The 21,763-nt window shown below is 36.7% G+C and overlaps 1 protein-coding gene across 1 annotated transcript in view; it reads right to left on the reverse strand.

Moving 5' to 3' along the window:
- Positions 1-21,362, reverse strand: part of THSD7B (thrombospondin type 1 domain containing 7B) — a 910,123-nt gene extending 888,761 nt beyond the window's left edge. The window contains exon 1 of the mRNA XM_068968986.1: positions 21,224-21,362. Coding sequence (XP_068825087.1) covers positions 21,224-21,362 — 139 coding nt within the window. The remainder of the gene's footprint in view (positions 1-21,223) is intronic.
- Between the last annotated feature and the right edge of the window lie 401 nt (positions 21,363-21,763).

Raw genomic sequence — 21,763 nt, forward strand, 5'->3', positions numbered from 1 at the left:
TACCCTTAATTTGTGAAACTCTTATTGAGGATATATATTTTTCTTGAGTGTTACAAATAAAACTCCCTGGGAAGCATCTCTCCTTGTCAAAATTCACCCTAATGGAAATGTCTTCAAAATATCAGAAAAACTTAATTAGAGACCTAAAGTGATATCCTCAATAAATTATAAAAATTTTTACCTAAGGACTGAGAAACGTTTAAGTATCTGTTAAGTTCTTCTCAAACATCCCCTTACCAGTCATCCTGTTACCACCCTTTATAGGCCTTGTCTGTTTCCCAATGCAATGATTAAGAAGTACTTGGATTTTCTCAGAAAATATCCCAGAGCTTTAAAAAAAAAAAAAAAAAGTGTGAAGCACTAAAGAAAGGATGTATTCTTAAAATATCCAAAGTTTTGTCATCAACATAACTTAGAGGAACAATCTTGGTGTCCTTTGAGAATGGGTCTTCGTGGGCCATGGTCTATTTGCTCCACGTTGAGATCCATCAATGGCAGCCTTTCTACTAAAAACAGGGGCTGTGTCTTACTGCACTCTGTAACTTCCACAGCATAGCACTTGGCACAGAGTAACACTCAAGAACTATTAATATTTGCTGCATGAATAGAACTTTATCATTTAACCATAAAGGCAAGGAAAAAAGAAAAAAAAGCTAAGACATCACAGAGCAAAACTTCTCTATTAAAACAATCAGCAAATCCAAGGAATGAGAATACCTTCCTGATTTACAGGAGCATTGAGTATAAGTTCTTATGATGGTCTTCAAAGAAAAATCAATTTATACAATCCTCTCACTTCATGCCTTGAGAGAGAGATTGCATGCATTTTAGGAGGATGCATGTATTTTATTTATTCAGGGATACACATCCACTCATTTTCAGACTCAGAAACAAAACTCATTAAGTTTAAGCTTCATGCTAAAATCACAGCTGTGCATACTTTCTTTCTTTCATCAAAATTTGAGACAGTCAATTTTGATGGATGTTTTATTTTTCTTTTAAAAATTAAATTTTCAGTCACTTCTTACTAAATTGTCATAAAAGATTTATTTTAAAAATTACAGAATATATGAAAATGAAAGGGAGTGGTATGCAAAAGATATATTTAAGATAAGAAGTGTTCCTTGAAACTATAAAGTATCAAATAGATGCAAGCTGACAAAGCATTAGATAAATGGACCCTTGTTTGTTTTTTGTTTTTTTATAAAATGTATTAAAAGGTTTTTCGTTATGGTCACACTGCTTTAATATTAAAAATGTTTTTCCACGCTAAAATATAGAAAGTCTTCATTGTACTGTGTGAGCTATGTGCTATGTCTGTGTGTGTGTCTTAAATGAAGCCATGGTTTTGAAGCAACTTTGGTGCTATTGATCAATAACAACACACAACTCAAAGACATCCCTAGGGTAAAGAAGCAGAAGGAACCTTTCAACAGTCACAAATAGTTTGTTGCAAATTCAGAGAAAGATAGCAAGAACAGATATACTCACATAAGTGTGCACTGATTTATGAGTCAGACTCACTACTTTATAGATCAAGTGGATAAGTATCATTGGTTTGGAGATCCTGTTTCCAGCACTGGTGGGATACCAAGTAAAGGTACAACTCCCCACTACAGAGATGTCAGATCCTCATTCATGGCACTCCAAGAGGATGCTCTTTGAACACATGGCCTTTCAAGTGAAATTAATCAATCTCTGTATCACTCTCAATGCATCTGGAGCCATAATCATTACCCAACTGCTGAGAAAGAAATGAAACCACTCATCACACAGGGAGTACAGCTTCGTATTCAAACCACGAAAATTTTTTATTAAATTCTAATTCGAAAAGCCATTCTTCATGATCAGTCATACCAGACATGCTACGTTCAGAAGGCTGCACTACCAAGGCAGCCGTCAAAGTATACACAAGCATGTTATCAACATGCTAATGACTATAGAACATATGTGTGTGTGCGCACATGTGTTTGTGCTTAGTCACTCAGTTACGTTTGACTCTGTGACCTCAAGGACTGTAGCCAGGCTCCTCTGTCCCTGGGATTTTCCAGGCAAGAATACTGGAGCAGGTTGCCATTTCCCACTCTAGGGGATCTTCCTGACCCAGGGATTGAACTTGTATGTCCTGTAGCTCCTGCACTGGCAGGTGGGTTCTTTCCTACTCTACCACCTAGGAAGTCCTATAGTACCTAAACTTTGTTTAAATTATTCTATGGTTGAATCTTAACATATCTTATAATGTATCATGCAGTATTCTAGGAATATCAAAATCCTTCTGATTCTCTGAAATTAATATAAAGGCTGGCAAGTACTAAACACATGTGCATTTCTATTAAAACACAGAAGAATTTATGTTTATAATATGTTAGGGTTTTTTCCTTTTCTAATATATTAAGATTTTTTCAGAATCACACACACTAAGCACCTTCAGTTCAGTTCAGTTCAGTCACTCAGTCATGTCCGTCTCTTTGCAACCCCATGAACCGCAGCATGCCAGGCCTCCCTGTTCATCACCAACTCCCAGAGTCCACCCAAACCCATGTCCATTGAGTTGGTGATGGCATCTAACCATCTCATCCTCTGTCATCCCTTTCTCCTCCTGCCTTCAATCTTTCCAACATCAGGGTCTTTTCAAATGAGTTAGCTCTTCACATCAGGTGGCCAAAATATTGGAATTTCAGCTTCAACATCAGTCCTTCCAATGAACACCCAGGATGGATTTCCTTTAGGATGGACTGGATGGATCTCCGTGCAGTCCAAGGGACTCTCAAGAGTCTTCTCCAACACCACAGTTCAAAAGCAGCAATACTTCTGCACTCAGCTTTCTTTATAGTCCAACTCTCACATCCATATATGACTACTGGAAAAACCATAGCCTTGAGTAGATGGACCTTTGTTGACAATGTCTCTGCTTTTTAATATGCTGTCTAGGTTGGTCATCAGAGAAGGCAATGGCACCCCAGTCCAGTACTCTTGCCTGGAAAATCCCATGGAAGGAGGAGCCTGGTAGGCTGTAGTCCATGGGGTTGCTAAGAGTCAGACATGAGTAAATGACTTCACTTTCACTTTTCACTTTCATGCATTGGAGAAGGAAATGGCAACCCACTCCAGCGTTCTTGCCTGGAGAATCCCAGGGACGGGGGAACCTGGTGGGCTGCCATCTATGGGGTTGCACAGAGTCGGACACGACTGAAGCAACTTAGCAACAGCAGGCTGGTCATAACTTTGCTTCCAAGGAGTAAGCGTCTTTTAATTTCATGGCTGCAGTCACCATCTGCAGTGATTTTGGAGCCCAAAAAATTAAAGTCAGCCACTGATTCCACTGTTTCTCCATCTATTTGCCATGAAGTGATGGGACTGGATGACATGATCTTTGTTTTCGAATGGTGAGCTTTAAGCCAACATTTTCACTCTCCTCTTTCACGTTCATCAAGAGGCTCTTTAGTTCTTCTTCACTTTCTGCCATAAGGGTGGTGTCATCTGCATATCTGAGGTTATTGATATTTCTCCCAGCAATCTTGATTCCAGCTTGTGCTTCTTCCAGTCCAGCGTTTCTCATGATGTACTCTGCATATAAATTAAATAAGCAGGGTGACAATATACAGCCTTGACGTACTCCTTTTCCTATTTGGAACCAGTCTGTTGTTCCATGTCCAGTTCTAACTGTTGCTTCCTGACCTGCATACAGGTTTCTCAACAGGCAAGTCAGGTAGTCTGGTATTCCCATCTCTTTCAGAATTTTCCACAGTTTATTGTGATCTACACAGTCAAAGGCTTTGGCATAGTCAATAAAGCAGAAATAGCAAAAGAGACGCAGATGTACAGAACAGACTTTTTGACTCTGTGGGAGAGGGAAAGGGCAGGGTGATTTGGAAGAATGGCATTGAAACATGTATAATATCATATAAGAAACAAATCGCCAGTCTAGGTTCGATGCAGGATACAGGATGCTGGTGCACTGGGATAACCCAGAGGGATGGTATGGGGAGGGAGGTGGGAGGGGGGTTCAAGAGTGGGAACTTATGTATATCCATGGCGGATTCATGTTGATATATGGCAAAACCAATACAGTATTGTAAAGTAAAAAAAAATTATAATATGAAAGAAGAAAGAAAGAAAAAAAAAAAAAACAGAAATAGATGTTTTTGTGAAACTCTCTTGCTTTTCCGATGAGCCAGCAAATGTTGGCAATTTGATCTCTGGTTCCTCTGCCTTTTCCAAAACCAGCTCGAACATCTGGAAGTTCACAGTTCACATGTTGCTGAATCCTGGCTTGGAGAATTTTGAGCATTATTTTACTAGCGTGTGAGATGAGTGCAATTGTGCGGTAGTTTGAGCATTCTTTGGCATTGCCTTTCTTTGGGACTGGAATGTAAACTCACTTTTTCCAGTCCTCTGGCCACTGCTGAGTTTTCCAAATTTGCTGGCATATTGAGTGCAGCACTTTCACAGCATCATGTTTTAGGATTTGAAATGGCTCAACTGGAATTCCCTCACCTCCACTAGCTTTGTTTGTAGTGATACTTCCTAAGGCCCACTTGACTTCACATTCCAGGATAGCCCTTTCAGTCATGTCCAGCTCTTTGCAACCCTCTGGAGTATAGCGTGCCAGGCTCCTCTGTCCATGGGATTTTCCAGGCAAGAATATTGGAGTGGGTTTCCATGCCCTTTTCCAGGGGATCTTCCCGACCCTGTGATTGAACTCAAGTCTCTTACGTCTCTTGCATTGGCAAGCAGGTTCTTTACCACTAGCGCCACCTGGGAAGCCCATCAAACGTGAATATCTAGTTATTCATAATTCTTAAATTTCCCCACCAACAATTTTAGGAATCCCACTTACAGCTTTAACATAAATCCAGTGAAATGCAAGGTAGAAGATTCTCACCTATTTGCTACTTTTTGAACTTTTAAAAACCTCCCACTATTTCAGGATGCTAAATATACCTTAAATAGAGCTTGATTCACTGGAAACTAAAGGCATATTCTTGAACAAAACCAGTTTATGTTAGCTGAAATATGCTGTCCAACAGATTTATCTTATAAAACTGGACAAGAGTCCCCAGAATAAAAGTTACATTGTCAGAATACAGTTTTAAAATCACATTTAAGAATGTAATAAACATCTTTACATTATATAGTTGAAATGATAAATAGTAGTTACTTGAAGCATATAATAATACACAATGGAGATAAATATTAAAACAAAAACAAGACACTTAACTCCCAAGAGGCTAGAATAATAGAGCACCAGACACAGACTGCAGGACCAATCTTTAAACAGAGTTTTAGGAAACAGAAAAACAATACATTTTTTTCCACACAAGCCAGGTACACTTAAATATATATAAGCTAAAAGAAACTGGCCAAGTTCTGCTATGTCTTTTTTTTTTTTTTTAGTAAAATAGTATTTAGAAGGAGTTAATGGAGAATAGCTCCCAATTCAGCTGGCAATCAGAGCTTTTCACTTATTACAGACTCTTTGCTATTGGTAGAGGTGTGTTAAGAAGAAAAAAACCTAATATATTATAAACATAAATTTGTTTGTGTTTTAATAGTCTATTCACTTAACAAAGAGTATTTTTCGTAACATGGTTCATTGATACTTTAAAGGATGTGTTCTCCGTTGGTTAGCTGGAAAAAAGATTTTTGCCTTGATAAGGTACTAGGAGAAACCTCTGGGCACGAGAGGTAGCAAAGATCATTAAAAGGCTCGGTTTCCCACTATTATATCCCAAGTGAGTTGTAGCACACTACAAGCTCCTTTTTTAAATTAGGCAGGAAGCAGTCCAAAAAAATTTTACCCCTACATTTAAGATCCTGGCAGTCCAGAAAATTCTACATAGTTCCCTAGTATGATCAATTTTAAATCAGAGAACAGTTTAATCACCAAACAATAAGCTTAATAACCAATCCTGGCAACATACAAGATCAATATAAAAATAAACTTCCTTTCCTTGTACTATCAGTAAATAATCTTAAAATCAAATTAAGAGAACAACTTCACTCAAAATGAATAAGATACTTATGAATAAATTGAATAATAGAAGTATAAGATTTATCCACTAAAAATTAGAAAATATTACTAGGGAAAATAAAAGAAATTAAGAGACAGTCCATGTTCATAAACTAAAGATTCAATATTGCTAAGATAGCAATTCTTTCTAAACTGAACTATAGATTTGGGCATAATCCCTTATCAAAAGTCCAGCAAGCTTTTACAGAAATAGACAAACTAATCCTAAAATGGAAACAGAAATGCAAAAGTCTCAGAATAGCAAAAGGATTTTTATATAAAATAAGGTTGGAGAACTTTCTAATTACAAAATGTATTATAAAGTTACCAAAATAAGCTACAGTTATCAAGACAGTGTAGTTATGGCATAAGAATAGACATATAGATCAATGGAACGGAGTTCAAAGTCCAGAAATAAGCTTTGATATTTATACTTAATTGCTTTTCACAAAGATGCCAAGGCAATTCAATGAGGAAAGTATAGTCTTCTCAATAAGCAATGTTGATACATGGGATATCCATCAGTTCAGTTCACTTCAGTTCAGTTCAGTCGCTCAGTCGTGTCCGACTCTTTGTTGATATATGGGATATCCATATGCCCCCCAAAATGAATTTAAACCCTACCCACACCATACCAAAAAAAAAAAAGTATTTTAAAACTTATCACAAACCTAAATGCAAGAGTCAAAACTACAAAAATGTTAGCAAACAGAAGAAAAATATCTGACAGCTTGAATAAAGCAAAGATTTCCTAGCTATAGTACAATCTATAAATGAAGGAAAAATTGATAAATTGAACTTCAAAATTCAAAACTTCTGTTCTTCAAAGACATCATTAAAATTGAAAAGGCAAGTCACAGACAGGAAGAAAATATTTGCAAAGCTCATATCCAATGAAGGTCTTGTATCATGAACATAAAAAGAACACTTGAAACTGAATAACAAGGAGACAGCTAATATAACTTAAAAATGCAAAAAGGACTGGAATAGACATTTCAAAAAAAGTATCTAAATAGCTAATAAATACATGAAAAGACATCACCATTAGTCATTAATGAAATGCCAATCAAAACTATGATATTATTTCATACCCACTAAAATAAATTTAATAAAAAATATAGACAATAACAATTGTTAGCAAGAATGTATGGCAAAATATGAACCCTCATATATTGCTGGTGGTAATGTAAAAGCTCTGGCCACTTTGGAAAACAGCTTTCAGTTTCTTAAAAAAATTAAGCATCAATCCAGCAATTCCACTCCCAAGAAAAATGAAACTGTATGATTATACCAAGATTTGTACACATATATTCACAGCAGCATTATCCATTGTAGCAAAAGAAATTTAAAATAATCCAAATGTCCATCAACTTGTAAATGGACTTAAAAAATGTCATATCAATACAACAGAATATTATATTATTCAGCAATATTAAGGAATGAAACATTGATAGCCCTATAGTATGAAGTTCAAAAACATTATGCTATGTGAAATAAGCCAATCACAAAGGAACACTTCCTGTATTATTTCATTTACATGAAATATCCAGAAAAGGAAAATTCATGTAGACAGAAACTAGGTCAGTTCTTGTCTAAGGCTAGAGAATAGGAATAGGGATTAACTGTAAATAGTTTTGTGGTAGTGATAGTTGCTCAACTTGGTTAATGTAGTAAAAATAATTAAAATAGAGTAAATGTTGGGCATATAAACTATACTTCAATAAAATTGATAGAAAGGAATCATTCTTTCATGCTAATAATTACTGGTATTGTAACAGCATAGAATGCTGCAGAGAACCCTCCATTTGGCATAAAACATTTATGTGGATTATCAACCACCAAAATGATAACCAACTAACATGAAATCTTCAGGAATAAAAAGTGGTAATTCTTTTGATTCACAAGCCTTTCTATTGAGAATGGCAACACCATAAGTAGCTCTAAGTTCAAAGTTTCAAACAAGGAAAAACCTTTGCATAATGAAAACCTAACCAAACTTTGAAATCGGCAGTGGGCTAGTGTTGGTTCCATCACTTAATATCTATGCTATTCAAACTTGGTTTCTTCCCTACCCTTCCCAGAACATCTCAGGTTACTGTCAGGACCATGTGAGATAAATAAAAGATAATGTATTATGCTAATTTTTGAACTTATCAAATATAAAGTTGTTGCTCACATCCTTGATCTTTCTCATTCCAAATATGAAGATGAAGAAAGTCAATCACATAGATGCATCTAAGTTCAATCCTAAGTTTGGAGACAGGCTACACATTCTTGGCTCTTAGAAAGCTTTGAGACCATATTCTACTCGGTAACCATCTTGAATAACATCTCCAGCTTTTGCTTTGAAAAACAGTAAAAGAATTCCATAAACAAATATCAGGGGACGATATTATTGGAGGTCCAATATTTGAAACAGCTAGTGCATGATGAAGGCCAATAGGAATAAGCAATAAAATGGAAATTTTAAAAATAACTTATTTTAGAACATTAAAATGAAGAAAAAGAATAGCAAATATCTGGAGAGAAATTATATTCATTACAGCTGCACTTCTATATATCCAAACTAACTTAAGTTCCACTTGTCAGGTGGGAGGAAGAGGAAATAATCTCTTAGAGTAGCATCCATTAAATACAAATAAAAAGGTAGCATGAATTGAGTACTTAATGTGACTTTCATCATGTAATACTTTGAGTATAGAAACGTACGTTTGAGTACATAGTATAGAATATGAACTATGTTTTACATAGACTCCTTCATTCATTCCGATTTTATTGATGAGAAAGTAAAGGCATAAGTTTGAGGTCACACACCTTCACATAGCACCCGGACAGTTTTGACTTTGGTATCTGATCTGAACCATCCCATCACCCTACCTAGTATATGGAGCCAACATATCTATTGTTTACAGGCTCTCTACAAATACAGCAAAGTAATTAAGCCTCAAAACACTTATCTAAAATTGGCTTAGAAGGAAGCATTTGTTTTCAAAAAGTGAGCATACTTAGCAACAAAAATTCTTGAGCAGCTGCATTCAATTAAAAAAATTATTAACCTTGAGGAAAAATCCACACAAAAAACATATCCATGTGTTATTGTCACCAGTTGTTGTGTTGCTTTTGTAGTGAAGTGTATCCATGAATGAAATTCACCGTTGGGTGATAAAGCTACTTATTTCCACAACAGCTTATTATTCTCCTCTTTTGGGAGAATCAAGATAAGGGGGTAATAATATCACAGATTCCCTATAGGAACCACAGTTTGGTTACCATAGTAATTCCAAAGAAGAAAAGAAACAAAAGGATGAGATGGTGAATTCATATTCATACACTTGCTACTAAAATAAGCTTTAACAGATACAGTATTAAAGAGAGTAGTAAACAAGAATGGTGTTAAACACACACTTTTGAAATTATTTCTCTGATTAACTCTTAGATATTATCAGTGGCACTTACATCTATCAGCCAGATGTCACCTGCGGCTGTAGTTTGGAGAACTTTGTTCACATATCAAAATAACTTCATGACCTGAGTAAATTCATAATCAAGCCACAAGAAGGTAGCCTTCTTCCCCCCCCCCTCCCTTTTTTTAATTCCAATCAACACTGCCTGTGCTTCATGGTAAATAAGATCATGAAGAGCTTTACAACATAAGTTTTTCAGGTTGCTTTATGAATTTGTAATACTGTCTTTTGGTCTTTAATTCATATTTCAATCCCACTTTGATAGCTCAGACTTGTTTTCATCTTTGACTTCTCTATTTCTTTGAATGGAATCCTCTGTTTTCCTAGTTGAGAATAATTCAACCTTATGTTAAATATTTGAATTCTACCATGAAAGGAAAAGTTGAAGGAAGATAATTTTCAGGGGGTCATAAAGAAATCTCCATTGATAATCTGAACTTTAGAGAGAAATTGTTCCCCTCTTCATCTCTAATCTAACAGCTCAATCTGAACCAATCATACAGACTCAGTGAACATTTAAATTAAAACAAATTTTAACCTGGGAAAAGTCTGGTCAGTTTTGTTATAAACAAATTTTGTAGTACACGCCCAAACAGAATAAGGGAGTCAGTCACCACAAAAAATTAACACTTCAACATCCTTTTATTCCATAATAAATATCCTAAAACAGAAGTTTTAGGACAAGTAAGTTAAAGATGTCCAATTAACTTGGAGGACATGACACACACACATATATATATATATTTTTCACTCCTCTCCTGACACTCTCTTGAAATGACAGTAAAGACATTACAAGATAAAACTCAAGGGCCAAAAATGTAGAGCTAGAGGTGAACAGTAGCACTGAACTTTGCAACATTCAGAGCAGATAGAGGAGCAGTAAGTGATTTGAAATGTGAAGGAAAACGGAGATTCTGCCCACAGATGAATACAACAAAAATAAGGCTAATTTATACTAGCAGAACTCTGGGCAAGTTGAAAACTAGAGACCCTAGGAAAAAAGTAATATTGTTTATGGCTTGATATGCGGGATAATTTAAAGCCTTTAAATGAAATCAGTTAGCCCCCCATACACACACAATCCTTTCCTCTGCTCCCCCCCCCCCCCACCCCAGTCTTTTGCTCTGTCCCTTTCTCAACATCTGCAGGAGAAGAGACAACAGAATTCAGCACTCAATAGGGACATTTTTGAGGCAGGCACACAAAGTGAAAGAGTAATGAGGTATCATGTTGAAAAGAGGAATTAAGTGAAATGCTGAGGACTAAGTGTTGAGCTAATTCTGCTAAGATTCTGCCCTTATTCTTTTATAAGTAGTCCAGTGTAGGCAGGGTTCATTTCAGGAGACACTATCATGGTAAATTTCATGTGTCAACTTGACTGGACCACAGAATGCCCAAACTAAACATTATTTATGTGTGTATCTATGAGGGTCCTTTCAGATGAGATTAACACTTAAATCAGTAGACTGAGTAAAGCAGATGGCCCTCCTCAGTGTGGGTGGGTATCATCCAATCTGTTGGAAGTCTAAATAGGATAAAAATGTTAGTACAAAGGAAGGAAGAACTTACTCTCTGCCTGTTCGAACTGGAACACTGCTCTCCTCCTGCACTTAGACTTGGACTTACATTATCAGTTCCTCTGGTTCTCAGGTATTTGGGCTCAGGCTGGACTACACCAATGGGCTCCCTGTGGGCCTCCAGACTTCTCAGCCTCCATCACTGCATGAGCCAATTCCTTATACTAAATCAATCCCATCCCTCCCCTCCCTCCCCCTCCCTCTCTGTCTCCCTCTCTGTCTCTGGAAATCCCTGAATGATCCAAACACTGAATAGTCCCTGTTATGAAGACTGTTAATCATGACTGAATCTCTTTTCCCTTCTCACATGGCTGTCCGACTATAAACTACATTTCATATCTTTCCTTGTGGCTAGCAGCAACCATATGAGCACATTCTCACCAATGGAATGGGACCAGAAATGATGGATCATGGAAAATTTAAAACATCTATCTGCAAATTCTTTGCTAGTCCTCCAATCAAAAGATTAAATCTAGGTCCCCTGCTTAAAGACACCCTTCCAACCAAAAAAAAAAAAAAAATGCAGCACAAGTGATCATGGGTGACTCCTAGGCTACATTAGAAAAAGCCATGCAACTCCTGCCTGTTTCTCTTTGGAAGCTTCAGCTATCATGTAAGAACTCCCATCACCCTGCAGCCTCCATATAGACAGAACATGCAGACACAACCACACAGAGAAAGATATGTGAACAGACAGTACCCATCATTCCAGCCTCAGCTGTATGAGTCTTCCCAGTCCAGGTACCAGATAAGGGGATAAAGAAGCCTTTCCGATGAGCCACCCTCTGCCCTTATCCAAATACAAGGGAGAACACCCAGCTGCACACACCCACCCCCAGATGAAAAAGCCAAATTGAAGACGGTCTTCAATTGCTCGAAACCACTTTTGGAGTGGCTGTTAAAACTGGAACATGTAGGGAACGTCTATGTCATTTGTTGAAATGTTTTTGTTTAGATTTTAGCTCTGTGTTCTTTTCATCACCAAAATATGGAAATGTCTGTGATTCAGCTTGAATGGGCAAAGAAGGATCATGTCCTTCAACAGGATAGAAGAAAGCTTTGTGGCTGAATGAACCCATGGAACAGAACCACTGGACAACCTGGCCCAAGCTGAAATCTTCTCATGAGTGAGACAGGAGCTGCTAATTTTTTTAACCCATATATTTGGGATCATCATTGTTACAGCAGCTTAGCCTTCACTTTAAATAACACCCATAATAAGCCCTGAAGAAAAGACCTTCAAAGTACTGATGGATATAAATTTTGAGAAACCCATCTTCCAATAAAAAAGCCAGCTCACGACTTAGAATCTGAGTCTGATAGTGAAGCCCAAACATCTGAGTCAGGTACATAGAATGTCAATCAGCTTTGAATGTCTCATCCTCAATAATCAAAAAGACTAAAGAGATAGCCAATAATCAATAGACATTAAAAGAAAGCTCCCTACAGCAGAAGCTATGATCAAACAAATAAATTAATAAAAGAAGAAAATAGATTTAGAGGAAGAATAAATGGTACAGAGCATAAAAAGGAAATAGCTAAATTATTATTAACATCCTCTAAATGAAAGCACACTGCATCTGTGAAGAAAATTCAATTTTACAAAGTACAGAACAGGGACTTTCCTGGTGGGCCAGTGGGTAAGACTTTGCCTTCCAGTGTAGGGGGTATGGGTTCAATCCTTGGTTGGGGAGCTAAGATCCCACATACCCCACTGCCAAACAGATCAAAATATAAACAGCAGAAGCAATATTGTAAAAAATTCAATAAAAGCTTTAAAGATGGTCCACATCAAAGAAATCTTTTAAAAAAATGTTTAAAGTATAGAACTCACTGAAATAAAAAATGTTCAAAGTTTGAAAGATGAAACAGAAAAAATATTTTACAAATTACAATAAAAATGCAAATAAAATTAAAAAACAGGGAAAAACTGAAGATCAATTAGAGAGGTAAAACACCTATCTAAGGTGTTTCAGAAGGAAGAGACAACACAAAATAAATTTCAAAGCATGAGCATACTGGCAAAATATTCTCCTAATTGCCAATAAAATAAAGGTGAAAGGACTCACTCCAAAGTACATAATTAAGAAATTTCAGAATTTTGTGGATAAAAAGAAGATCCAGAAAGAGGACAAGAACAAACACATAACATACAAAGATGAGATCAGAATGACATAAACCTTCCTAGCAACAACACAGGAGAAGGCAATGGCACCCCACTCCAGTGTTCTTGCCTGGAGAATCCCAGGGACGGGGGAGCCTGGTGGGCTGCCGTCTATGGGGTCGCACAGAGTCGGACACGACTGAAGCAACTTAACAGCGGCAGCAGCAACAACACAGGGGGCTGGAATACAGTAGAGCAAAACCTTAAAAATTCTGGGGGAAAAGTGCTTTTTAACCTTGAACTCTACACCCAAGCTATGAGTCAAGTCTATGACAAGCAGAGACCCTTTCAGACATGAAAAATTACTTCCAGTGTATCCCATTTTAGCAGTTCTAGAAAATAGAGCAACAAAAGCAGAGAAACACAAAACCAGGAAACCAAGGAATTAAGGATGAGAAACTGCAGCAGTCCACACTGAATGGAGGACATGAGGCTGTGGCAATATCTCCCAAAGAAAAAATATAATAGAGTGTTCGGAACTGTGCTGAAATTTCAAAAACTAATAATGAGCATGTCAAATGGAGCATCGCGGGAAAGCAGCAGTAAACTCGAAGAAGGCAAAGCAAAGAAAAGATGAGGTAATTTTTAATTTCTATATAAAACAAAAAGTTGAAAGGAGGCTGTAGTCCACTGCTTGAGTGATGCAGAAAATGGTATCTATGTAGAAATAATAATACAGTCACTGTTCATTGATATAAGTATTCTAACTGCTTTCATGGGAGGCAGTAAGTAGGGAAAGAGGTAGGTAGATGAGAGAAAAAGTCTCAACTAACATAAGAGAAAATCAATTGCAAATATTCAACATATAAATCAAGGAACATCAATAATGAGTACATTACTTAGAAATCTGGAGGTAAGCAAAAAGTTGAAACTGGCTGCCTCTGAGGAAATTAAATAGAAGACAACATGCAACTGTAATATCTCAACTAAGAATTACAGAAATAAATTTCTTACTCTGTGTACCTATTTTCTTTTTATAACAGTTGTGTTCAATGCCTTTTCTAGAGATGATCAAAAATGGTACTGGAACCAAGGAACAAGGAAATAAGGATGATTAATTTTCATATTTACTGATTTATAAGGTTGCCTTTGGTTTTCATCATTTCATACCCTTTCCTCAATATATATTTCAGCTTCTACAACAACAAGGATCTTCTGTTCTATTTCTTTGGTCTCTTCACTCTTTACTTCTCAACTTCCATAAATACACACACACACACACAGAGTGGCCTTCAGTCTACAAGTACTTAATGTGCTAAGGATATGTTGTGCAACAGTTATTCATGTTCTAGGTACTGAGAATGTATCAGTGAATAAAATCGATAACATCTCTTTCCTCAGGGAGCCTCCATTTAGTACTATTTAGAAAAAAATCAGAGTAATTTAGTTCAAATTATTTAGGTAATATAGACTTTTTCTGGCTTACTGAGAGCATTATAAAATTAGTGCTTGCGGTCCCCAAGGAAAAATGATTAGACATGAATCCCGTGCCATGTAAGTCTACGTTTTTTTGATATCACAGAAATAACACCACTGAGAATTTATCACACACATGGTTCTAAGACAAATTAATATCAGTAGATGTAACCAAATGATTCCAATTTAATCAAATTCTCAGAAGAAATATTTCACAAAATTCTAGCACATATTAAAAAAAATCAGGTTTCTCCTAAGAAAGTTGTACTTTCTTTAAGATTCCTAAACTTAAATATATGCAAATATATAAATACCATTTTTCCTTAAAGTCCTTTCAACACTGAAAACACTGTTATGTAATCTGCAATTAAATATTAATCTAAGATCCTTTTTTCTTCCCCAACATCATTTTCATAATCCTTTTTTCTTCCAAAAAGACTGACTAATTTTGACTTATTTACTTAGTTCCTAGAACACAGGTCATTTTTTTCACCCTTTTTATTCACTGGGAAGGATCTACTGAAATTTAACTTTCCAGGAGTCTCATATAGAAAGTTTTAGAGCTAAAAAGTCAGACAAATTACCTGTGATCATTTACTAATAAAGTACATATAGCTTTCAGATTGATCTCACCTCTTTTTGAGTCTAAAGGAAAAAACTATACAAAATTGTATAACATAAAAGCAAGAATAAATATGTCAAATATCAAATAATATACAGCAATGATAACAATAACAGCTAACATTTATGAGTAGCTACTATACACTAGGTTTTTCAATACATTTGTTTTACTATAATTTTCAAAACAGTTCTCTGAAGTATGTACAGCCCTCATTTTGATAGATAAATAGGGCTCAGAGGGATTAAAGAACTTTCTCCTCTCTAGATCCTTGGGACTTGACTGTGAGTCTGCCTGTGAACAAAGTGTACAAAGTGTACAAAGTACACTTTGCCTAGTATACTGAGTAATCTCTGAAGATGACTTAAGACCATGAGAACAACCTCTCACAAAAAAACAAATACAGATTTTTTTTTTTCCTTTCATACCTCATTATTCATAGCAAATAGTTTCCCAGTCTTTTTATAAATACTTGTAAAATGTAATTTGGAATAGTGAAAATGTTCTGGAACTAGATAGTAGCAATATTTCCAACACACCGTGAATATACTAAATGTCACTGAATTGTACACTTTAAAACAGTTAAAATGGTAAAGTTTATGTTATGTGTATTTTACCACCGTAATTTTTTTTTAAAAGGCATTTGGCCTCAAGGAGGTACGTTAGAAACTTACCCTTTACCTAAACAGGATTACAGATTTCAAGGCTGCTTCCACATTTCTAACATTGTACATTTAAATTGGACCTCGCTGATATGGACTTCCAAACATCTGGTTCTAGGAGAGACCTGCCCCCTGAATTCAGACCCAACTTCCTGATCAACATATCCATGTGAATTTCCAACAGGCTTATAAATCGAACCTGTCCTATGCCAAGTTCCTCATATTCCCCCATGCAGGCTCCTTCCCAGTCAGCCCAGGTTAAATGATGGCAACTCCACTCTCCAAGCTGCTCAGAGCAAAGCTTCAGGACACTGCCCTTGTATCTCTTTCCCTCCTCCTCCCTACATCAGTAAATCATGACGGTTTTACCTTAAAACACTGTTTCTCAACCTGGGCACAATTGGCAAGTGGGGGAGGGATAACTCTTTGTTGTGGGGGTCTGTATTGTGCATTTTAGAATATTTAGCAACATCCCTGGCTTCTACTTTGATGTGGGTAGCACATCCCAGTCGCGACAACCAGTTGTAACAATCCAGTTGTAACAATCGTAAATGTCCTCTGCTGGTCAAAATTTTCCCTGATTGAAAACCAGACCTTATATGTAGCCAAAACTCAACCCCTTCTTACCATTTTCACTGACATGACCGTGGTTCAAGCTATTATCATCAACAGTCCTTATTTCCACAGTAGCTTACTAACTAGTCTCCTTGTTTCCACTTCCTTGACTGATCACCCAAGATAATCCTATTAAAGTATTATAAAAGAAAAAGAAAAAAAAAAAAAAGATCATGTCACCACCCTCTAAAAACTCCCCATGCCTTTCTATTTCACCCAAGAGCAAAAGCCAAAACTGTATCCTGATCTATGAAGACACACCTGATTTGGGTGTCCTTTCCCCTCTGACCTGACCTCCCATCACTGCCCACCATGTTTGCTCTGCTCCAGAAGAGCTGGACTCTTCTCTGATCCTCAAACACGCCACACCCACAACTGTCTCAGGGCCTTTTGACCTTATGGTTCTCTTCCTGTGGAATATTCATCCTGATATTCCCGTGGCTGGCTCCCTCACTTCCTTCAGGTCTTTACTCAAATTTCCTTCCTCAGTGGGGGACCCCCTAGCCCACCCATTTCAAATGTCACTCTCTTGCCTATCACTTATGTGTGGACTCTAAAAATTGATATAAATGAACTCATTTACCAAACAGAAACAAACTTACCCACATAGAAAACAAACTTAGGGCTACCAAAAGGGAATGGTGGGGAGGAGGGATAAATTAAGAACTTGGGAGTAAGAGATACACATCACTAGGTGGCTCAGACGGTAAAACGTCTGTCTGCAATGCTGGAGACCCAGGTTCGATCCCTGGATCGGGAAGATCCCCTGGAGAAGGAAATGGTAACCCACTCCAGTACTCTTGCCTGGAAAATCCCATGGACAGAGGAGCCTGATAGGCTGCAGTCCATGGGGTTGCAAAGAGTCGGACACGACTGAGTGACGTGACTTTACCATACGTAAAACAGATAAATAAGAACCCTCTGTATGGCACAGTGACTGCTACTCAATATTTTGTAATACCTACATGGAGAAAGAATATACATATAACTGAGTCACTTTGCTGAACACCTGAAACTTAACACAACATTGCAAATCAAATGTATTCTAATAAAAAACAAATTTTAAAAACTACAAAAAAATAGCCCTCTCTCATCTATCATTGCACATCCCTCCTCCTTTCCTTACCTTTCCTTCTAAGCCCTCATCCCCAACCAATACACTCTCCATTTAACTTCTGGACTGTGTTTATTAATCTGTTCATGAGGATCAAGGATTTGTCTCTTTTATTCTCAACTTATTTCTAAGAACACCTGGCACAATGAGGTCTCATCAAGGATCAGAAGAATGAAGCAACCTCTCAGAACCAGTACTGAGGAACTTTTAAAGAGATCACTAGTTATCATAGCTTCAGAGACCATAACCTGTTCATCTCTAGGAAGCAAGCAGACAGCAATGTTTATGTTTAACTAAAACAACAAACAGCATCACTCCCTATCTGGTACTTTTGCTGCCATGATCCTTCTTTCTTGGCTGACAGAAGCCACACACTAAGTATAGATCAATGGATCTCATCACAGTGATGACAGGCATTCAATAGCCTTGCTGGATCAATGACCCCGCAGCCTGTACCTCACCAGACTCTCTCTTAGCAGAGAAAACATAACAACATAATATATCACTCACTTATTATTCATCAATCCATTGTTTTTCCACAGCCAAGACACACTTAGAAATGCCTCTCATTTGGCTGAGGTTGACTAACACTTAATCTATGGATGAGGGAAAAACAATAGATACAAGCAAAGAGCTTAAATGACTGGCACTACAATCTAAATAGGGAGAATGGTTTCTAGGTTTCTAAAATAAGGTATATTTATCTGGGTCTCCATGGAAATCTGTTCAAATTCCAGATTATCCCGGACCTGAGTTTTGGGGTTTGATAATATACTCCAAAAATGCAGCTAATTTCAACTGCAATTGAGTTTTTAATTCAAATAAAATATAATAAATCACACATAAGTAGGTACAGATTCTAAGTGGGCTAACTTGCTTCAGTCATGTCTGACTCTTTGCAACGCTATGGATTGTAGCCTTCCAGGCTCCTCTGTCCACAGAATTCTCCAGGCAAGAATACTGGAGTGGGTAGCCATGCCCTCCTCCAGGGGATCTTCCTAAACCAGGGATTGAATCAATGTCTCTGGCACCTCCTGCATTGGTAGGCAGGTTCTTCACCACTAGCAGCACCTGGGAAAGTCCTGAGGTTGTCTTTCAAGATGATGACCCAGAATTGCTCTAGGGCATATGACTTCTCAAACTGATTTATCTCTTACCTTTAAAAGAATAGTGCATTCATGTCAGTACTATTCATAATAACAAAAAACTAAAAGCTGGTGAAACGGCCATGCAATAGAGGAAGAATAGATAAGCAAATGGAGCACTGATTAAATAAATTCGTAAAACTGCAAAAGAAAACTATGCAACCAATATAAGATGAAATTGACCCATGTGCACTAGTATGTAATATTCACCAAGTCATCATTACATGCTGAAAGCAACATGCAGAGTAAGATATCGCCAAGTATGATTCTGATTGTATGAAGTACTGTTTGTCTGTATGTACATGTTGTTGCTGTTGTTTAATCACTAAACTGTGTCCGAATCTTGTGCAACGCTATGGACTGTAGCCTGCCAGGCTCCACTGACCATGAAATTTCCCAGGCTCTAAGAACACTGGAGTGGGTTGCCATTTCCTTCTCAAGGGGTCTTCCTGACCCAGAAACCAACCAGCATCTCCTGCATTGGCAGGAGAATTCTTTACCACTGAGCCACCAGAAAAGCTCATATGTACACATAGGTATGTACAAATCAGAAACTTTCGTATCCTCATTCTCTACCATCCACACTCAGCTTCCCATCCAGAAGGCAGAACCATAACTAGTAACAATAATAAAACATATGTGTGTATTTTGTGTGATTTATATGCACAATTATTCATAGAGAGGTACTTCCTTACATGTGCAAGGGATATTTCTGAAGGATATATAATAAATTGGAATACATAGCCTAGACTTTGGCTTTTAATTTTATATCTCTGAGATCTTTTTTTACTTTTAAAATGACTGATCACATACAAGGAATAAATTCATAATTTATAAATGAAACCATATAGGAAAACATACATTATTACCTTTTTGATGGCACACAAATGAGAGAAAGAGTAATGAATACCAGGGAAAATGAGAGTAATGACATGGATATTCATTTTGAACAGTGCAAAGCACCTGATGGGAAGGATTCTCACTTCTAAAACAAGTATGACGGTTACCACAGTGTCCCTCACTGGAGAGGGCGTCTGTGCCATTTTGTTCCATTGACCTACTTTTAGAAAAGCAGACCTATTTTTAAAATTTGCTTCAAAATAAATCCATTTTCTTAATACATCCCATTCACATTTCAGATTTTTACTTTCCATCTTAATTGTACTTTTTTGAGAACTTTAGACCAGAGTACAGCCATATAAATGTACTTATTTAGATTTGATAAAATGTGTAGTCTTTTCTGACTAAAATAAAATAGCCCCTTTGCAAAAATGCAATCTTGACTTTTAGAACTATTTCCAAAGCTTTCTAAAACTACTGTGAGGTAAAAAATGAAAATCACTAATGTGGTATTAGAGTCCACAATTAAATTAATTTATAAGGGCTTTAATGCAATTAAATTTCCTCCAGACTGTATCTCTAATGGTGTTGGGGTTTTACTTAATTTACTTTAAAGCATAATTCACTTTCATTTTTGCAAAGCCATTTAAATATTACAAATATCACTTTTATACATATTTCCATGGTGACATAATATGTTTGCAGTCTATTTAATTTACAGATGATGAGCCTAAAATGAAAATTCTCCAAGGACCATAGATCTTCTATGACATCACAGTTTCCAATTCTAAGATATTAGGTGTATAAGTTATCTGTATTTGCTAGAATGGACTCTTGAAACAGTAATAGTATTTTAAATGATCTGATTGTGAAACTTGAAGAAAATTAAAATCTACGACAAAGAAAAAACATCAGTGATACAAAGAGCCAAGATGTTTGGGTTTATAATTTAAGTTGATAAAGTATTAGCCTTTAAAATTAAACAGTGCTCTTCCACAGTCACATTAAGGAAATATTTAGAGAAGAACATAATTTATATGCAAGTCTCCAAACCTCAACTTATTCATATACTCATGTACAAGGTAGCTAAGGATCTCCAAACACATTAAGGCCACTGTATAATCACAACTAATGGGCCAAGCTGTTGGGATAATTTTCCATGCTTCAAAACGTACATATACAGAATGTATGCTAGAAAATGTACAATAATAAATACCTAGCTAGTTTATACAGCAAAAGAAAGAGACATACATTAACATTTCAAATCATTTTGAGGATATCAACTAAATTCAGATGCCATTTTCACTACAAATGTGTTGCACAGTGGTGATATACTGACCGAGAAGCAGATGTAACTATGGTGATCATAACTTTAATTGGCAACAACATGGAAATTCAGAAGGATAACAAGCATCACGGTTAGAGGTGACAATTATAGAATAAGGAATAAGAATCAAATGTATTATAAAGAAGAACCTATTTTGTTTCCTCTCTGGAGATTTCCCACTCCTCCATGAATAAGAAGGACAAGAATGGAAAGAATATTCTTCTCATTAATGAAAATGGGACAAAGGAACATCCAGGACATGCCTACCTGGTTTCCAGATGAACTGATTATCCTTTTTGCCTTCCAAATGAGCCGCATGGGACAGCAAGAGAGAAAGTAACAGAAATAGCTTCCTCATGCTCCTCCATACCCAGCCAGTGACAGCCAGATTACACTTCGGAAACATTCTTCAGAATTCAGCCTCTTGACTTTCCTATTCCTAAAAGGAAAAGAAAGAACATCATGTAAGCTTATTCTGTAAAGAAATTATAAAAACTCACTTCAACCGCTAGAACTTTTAGCAAAATGGCATTATAAATGTTCAAGATCATAAAGAGAGTATATAGAATATTGTTAATAATATTTTAAGGTCAGACATGAATTATTCCATGTTTTCAATCCTTACCCATGGGAGGCGGGTTCTTTACCACTAGTGCCACCTGGGAAGCCCTTACCCATGGAAGGTGCTATCAGTTCTGAGGACTCTGTGTGTGAGTGCACTGTCCACAGTCCCCCATACAGTTTGTCTTTGTTTTTAAGAGCAGGGTTGGCAAATACCTAGTATACTCCCTCCTTCTACTCAATCAA

Source organism: Capricornis sumatraensis, chromosome 3, assembly GCF_032405125.1.
Source record: "Capricornis sumatraensis isolate serow.1 chromosome 3, serow.2, whole genome shotgun sequence".
NCBI lineage: Eukaryota > Metazoa > Chordata > Mammalia > Artiodactyla > Bovidae > Capricornis > Capricornis sumatraensis.